The 6,227-nt window shown below is 33.9% G+C and overlaps 1 protein-coding gene across 1 annotated transcript; it reads right to left on the bottom strand.

Annotated features, from left to right (window-relative positions):
* Window positions 1-4,391: 4,391 nt before the first annotated feature.
* Window positions 4,392-6,008, bottom strand: LOC105167752 (Eukaryotic aspartyl protease family protein). The gene has a single exon (XM_011087571.3). It carries the CDS (start codon window positions 5,932-5,934, stop codon window positions 4,561-4,563), a length of 1,374 nt encoding a protein of 457 aa, XP_011085873.1. The 5' UTR covers window positions 5,935-6,008; the 3' UTR covers window positions 4,392-4,560.
* Between the last annotated feature and the right edge of the window lie 219 nt (window positions 6,009-6,227).

Raw genomic sequence — 6,227 nt, forward strand, 5'->3', positions numbered from 1 at the left:
ATACAGGGAGGTAAAGTGCTTCATTTTTAAAAATTATAGAGGGTAAATTGTTGTATTTTAAAAAATATAGGGAGATAAATCATTATTTATTTTTATAAGAAGATAATTTGCTCATTTGTAACATTACAAGGGGTTACTTGCATTTTTCCCGTTCAAGCATATATACTAAAAGAGTTTGATGATGATGTCAATGTTGGATGCCACCTTCATAATTTATTTTATTCTATGGTCAATTCATTCTTAGAGATAATCACATTTACAAATTCTAATCTATTATCCATTTACATATTATTTAGGGTAAATTATATTTTATCATTTAAACTATATTTTTATTTTACACTTTACCTTTGAAATTTTTTTTTATGTCAACTTAGCATCTCAACTTTGCAAAATTTGTAATTTGCCATATACGATAGTTTTTTTTTGTTTATCGAAAAAATATTACATGTTGTGCATATGTGAAAAATATCACATCACATAATCCTTAAATATCACATGTGTATTGCATGTGATTTTTTTCAACAAAAGACTTGATTGAAAAATAGTTATAAATGACAAAGTGCAAAATTTCGTAAAGTTTTTTTTTTTTTGGCAAAAACCACCTAGAGGTGGGGGGAGCTTTTCGGAGTCCCCAATCCTTCTATATTAAAAAACACGCAAAATAGTTACAGCGAGGAGAGCTAAGTCCCTAGAATTTCTAGTAAAGCCATAAACAAGGAGTACTACTCCCTTACAAATAGAGCAACAATAAACAAAGAGTACAACTCCCTTACAACAAAAGACCCGAACAGGTGTCGTAGAAAAATTATGGCGAGTCAAAAATATTTTTGTTATCCCACCACGTCGTGGATCGCACAGCACCTGCAAATAAATATGTACAAAAAGGCCAAGCCAAAGTGTGTGTAATGTTCCAAAAGGATAAATGATGAACATAAGTATTAACGTGGGGATCATGTTTATATGGTTGGCTGCCTTTGAACCTGTGAAAGAGGTTCATAAGACCTTCAAAAGATATAACAACAAACAACTAGATAAAAGAGATCAACAGAAGTGACAAAACCAAAAGGTAACAAGAGTATTGGTCCCAACGTCAACCATATGAATGAGTAACCTCCAAGGAACCCATGTAGGTACAATCACAAAAACAATACAGAAAAGCTCAGATAGGACAACAAGTATCAGCAAAGAACTAATCAGTAATGAAGTACCCCTAATTTCAATAGAAAATATTTTAACTGAAATTAAAGGTACTAGTACTTCTGATTCTAATAGCAGGCAAGGAGCAGGCGTCAAGTCTAATCAAACCTTTAGGAATACCAGTGATATTATCAGGGGATAAAATGGTAAGATGTTGGCTGAAACAGGCTTGGTTAGCAAAATAGTCGGCCACTTGATTACCCTCTCTAAAGATGTGTGATATATTGAACTCAGTTTGGGATAAAAGCTCTCTAAATTGTTGCAGCAAGTTTTGAAGGTGCCATGACCCTTGGGGGGGAGAGGAAATAAACTTGATGGCAATGTTGGCATCTGTTTCCACCCAAATTTTCCTAATGTTGTTATCAACACAATTTAACACCTCTATATATAGCATTAAGTTCTGCTGCTGTGTTGGTCATGAGGCCAAGATGTTCTTGGAATGCAAAGACGGTCTGACCTAGATGATTTCTGATGATGCCTCCTGCTCCTGCAACGCCTGGATTTCGTAAAATTGGTATGGTAAGTTGATACAAAAAAAAATTTAGATACTAAAGTATAAAAATGGTCATAGTTCGAACAACAAAATGTAAGAAACTCTATTATTTATGTCTTTTGTGCTAGTAGCCAAAAAGTAAGAATAATTTGTATAGTGTTGATGATGTTTTTCGGGAGTGTAAATATAATTTTTCAAAAAATATGAATAATTTATGTAAATAATACGGACATCTACAATAGATGTATACGTAATTTTTTAAAAGACAAGAGTATAAATATAATTATTCTGTAATTATTATTTTTTTATATTAACTAAAATTATAATTTTACCTTTATATTCAACCGTTGATTGACAATCTACCAACCTCAAAAGAAATACCAAACTTCAAATAAGGTGCATGCAAATCCCTGTATTAGTGCAAGTAGTGAAGAAGGTCAAAGAACTCGAAATTTGGAAAGAACAAAACAAATAATAATTTGAAGAAAGAATGAGTCCTGAAAGGTCAAATTGAGTAAGACTCCACAGAAAAGTGGCGCAATAATTGAATTGAATTGTTGACCGACCACGCCAATGTTGTCTCCTATGACGTACGTTTTTTTGAAAATTTCTTGCGCGTGTGTGCGCAGAATTTCAACTTATTAAATAATAAATTACATTTATATGAATAATTATACGTAAATTTTATATAATTTAAAAAATTATATTTAATACCCCTCATCAATACTTCTGCCTAATAAATAATTTTATTTATTAGTAAAAACTCACCAAATTTACTTATATTAGTAAAAAAGTTGAATAAAAATTATTCACGTATGATTAACTTATTGTTCACTTACTGGAGGTTAAATAATTTTTTTTAGCACCCACTGTATATATTGTTCAACCTTATTATATTTTTAAAAATTATGTTTTTATTCATTCTTCTTTATAATTTTGTAACTATAAAAAAAATAACATATATTTTAACTTATAATAAATTTATACAATCAATCACTTCAACAAGTAACATTATTTTGTTATATATATTTTTGCTATTCTAATTATAAGGTTTAACAGCAGACAATCCTCAATGTTTGTGGAGTTTTGCACTTTGCCCTCATTATTTTTTTTTTTTTTTACATTTGATTATCCAATTTTTTAATTTTGTTGCACTTTACAATTTTTACGAATAATAATAGAATATCTATTGTGCATGGAAAGATGTGCCTTAGGGTGATTTAGGAAAGATCAAAGGATTGTTTAGGAAAATTTTTAATTTTAGAGAAGTGATTTTAGTCGAGAAAGTTTGAAAATCATAGAAAAATTAAAAATGAATAGTGTCTGTGAAAATAGTGAAAAGTAAATAAAAGTTAAATTCGATAGTGTCCACAAAAAGATTAAGAGAGTGTTTGCTTAAAATTCTACTTTTAAAAAAGTGATTTTAGTAGAGAAAGTTGGAAGTGGTAGCAAAATCAAAAGTGAACTTAGATTTGTAAAAATAGTGAAAAGCGGAAAAGAAAAAAAAAGGTAAATCGAATGGTGTTTGAAAGAAAATATTTCTAAAATAAACTTAATTGATTTAAAACGGTTCTGTCTACATGCGTTAAAAAGACAATCTTTCGCTCAATATTTGCAGTTTTCTTTTTTATAATAATAAAAATATTTTTTCAAAAAATAATAAATTTTATTTCATTAGTATATCTCATATTTAATATTATAAAAATTTGTTATTTATATTATTAAAGTATTGAATATTAATGAAAAAACTGAATGTTTAATTCAATAATATTTCACTATGTAATACAGTTGTTCATTCATGTACAATAAATAAACTTGCATGATTGCCAAAAAATATATTTTTTTAATTAATCATAGCAATTTAATTTATATTTTTCTATCATATAGGAATAATATCCCATAATATATAAAACATTAAATATGTGAAATTATAAATTTTATTAGTGATTAATTATTCAAATTATTCAAAAATTCTAACATCAACTTTAGATGATCAATTTTTAAAATAAATTAAAAAAGATAAAATCGAATTAAGATTATTGTAGTAAATGTAAAGCAATCCAACAGAAAATTGAATTTATTACAGAAAAACCAAAGCAGCAAAGGTGCTTCTAACTTTTGATTTAAATGTGCTTTTTATAGCAATTTTAAAAGTAGAAGTCCGCATTCCAAACACCTTAAAATACTTTTCTGAACCCAAAAGCTGAAAAATAATTTAAGAAGCCCACACAAACACTCTCTAATTTTTGAGCGAATTACTTGATATTTTTTAAAATTAAGTTTAATTATGCAAATTATTTATATATTTTTTTTTTGCAATAATACACGTTTATCTTCATATACGTGTTTTTGTCCCTAATAAGCTATAAATGTAAATGAAAATTAAAATTCTAAGAGAGTATAATTGCATTATTGTAGAGAATATGAGATGTTTGTGTAATTAAATCTACTATTAAAAAACGCGGATGTAATTTGCCCTTAATTTTAATACATGTATACATATTTTTAACAAGAAAATAGGTTCTATCGAATCAAATCAATCTCAAAATAAATGTGATACATTTGTTATGTAATTGATCAACTTTATCTGCATCGTATACTAATTACACGACAAATGTAAAATATATAATTAATTAAAGTTGAATTAAGCGCAATTTGAATTCGAATTTTTCGTTTTTGAAAACAAATGGAGAAAATGGTGTATAATTTAAAATCAACTGCGTACTTTATTTGATTTGATATTGAACTAAAATAAGTGTAAGAAAACACATATCACGCAACAAATCTATGTACTCTCAACTCCTACTACATCATCATATTAATATTAATATACAAAATATGTACTACATTAACATAACATCATCTCAGTCTTACGTTGTTCTGCTGCAATCAGCCTCTCCAAATCCTACCCGTCGATTCGCCACATCAAATTCCACCCATAGATTTTGTTGATGAAAGTTGCCAATGATATTACTCGTAACTCCGAGCGACTCCGAGCGACCGATGCCCACGCAATGTACGCCACCTCCCACATCATCCAAATTCCTCTCCTTGTCGATCGAGATCTCCACCCCCTTCTCGAATTCGAACACCACGTTCCCTATCAGCCGTTCGATCTCGCTCGGTTCCCCGTCGAAGCACATGTCCAACGCGCCGCCGTAGACGTACCCTTTCTTTAGTTTCGGCCCCGCCAGCCTCACGACCTCCTTCCTCACCTCAGCGTACGCGGCTTCGACCAGGAAAGTGTACTGCGTGCCGGAGTCGATCATCGTCTGGCCGGAGCCGCCGGCGTCCGGCCGGAACGCCGCCGCGGAGATGTTCAGTCTTTTCCCGCCAATTCTGATGCCCACGAGGCCGACGGTGTAGGCGAGAGGGTCAAAATTGGGGAGGCGTTGACTTTGGGGGAAGGTCAAAAGGTCGATGTATCGAAACGCACGGGAGTTGGGGTTGAAGCCGAGGTAAAACGACCCCGTATTGCTGTTGTTATTATTATTACTCTTGTTAACGACAAGGCCTTGTTTGGCGGGGACGCAGTAAGAGAATTTGGGGACCTTAGCTTGGGAAACAAAGGACAGCCGCCCAAGATTCATTCCCAGGATGCCCTCAGCCTCGCCGGAGTCCGTCGCGCATCCCAGTATCAGGGGAGGGGTACTTCGGGAACTAGAGAAGGTGAATTTTTCCCTGACGAGATTGCCCTCGGCCAAGGTCCCGTCTGCGTAGAAGTAAGAGTAGTGGCAGAGACGGTTCTGGTCGCACGTCGTCGGGAGGGTGAAATCGGGAATTCTGGGCTTGCAAAGGGGGTGGTTGCAGGGGAGGACAGAGAAGGAAGAAGAGAGAGAAGGGTCGAACGACGACGATGGAGGCGGCTTCCGGGGTGATTTCCGGTGGCACTGAATCCAAGACAGCTGGCTGCCGGTGTCCAAAACCATCTGCTGCGTTTGCGGCGGGGTGCCGATGGGGAGAGAAACAATCAGGGCCATCGAATACTTGAACGACGACCGATAGTTGTAACCAAACGGCGGCGACGCCACCCCCGCCGCGGTCGTCTTCTGTACCCTTCTCTTACCCGAAACAGACGCCACCATTGAAGAGAGGAACTTTGCTCTAGCAGAAGAGGTTTCTGACAGAGGAGCAGAGGTCAGAGGAAACGACAGAGAAACCGTGGTTTCTTGAACACTCAGGTGGAAAGAACCCGCAAACACCATGAAAAGGAGTAGAAAGAGAGAGGTGCAGGAGGACGCCATTTTCACCCACACAAGAAGAGAGGTTTAGAGAGAGAAACTGAAGAGTGGGGTTGAGTGGTGAGAAGTGAGAAGTGTAGTTTGGTATTTATATGAAGATGGAAAGAGAGTGGACGCGGTTTCCAGCTTTGTGTCGTAGAGTGGTTGTATCTAATAATCCCCAGTTAGCTACTTACAGCTTTTACCATACTGCTTTTAAGCTACCATATAGCTTAGGTTTGCAAATAATTTTTTTTCTTCTCCTTTTTTTTTAAAAAAAAAATACCATATTTTAAAACAATCAATATATTATTATA

Source organism: Sesamum indicum, linkage group LG8 (genome assembly GCF_026168435.1).
Source record: "Sesamum indicum cultivar Baizhima isolate 11 linkage group LG8, ASM2616843v1, whole genome shotgun sequence".
NCBI classification, from domain to species: Eukaryota; Viridiplantae; Streptophyta; class Magnoliopsida; order Lamiales; family Pedaliaceae; genus Sesamum; species Sesamum indicum.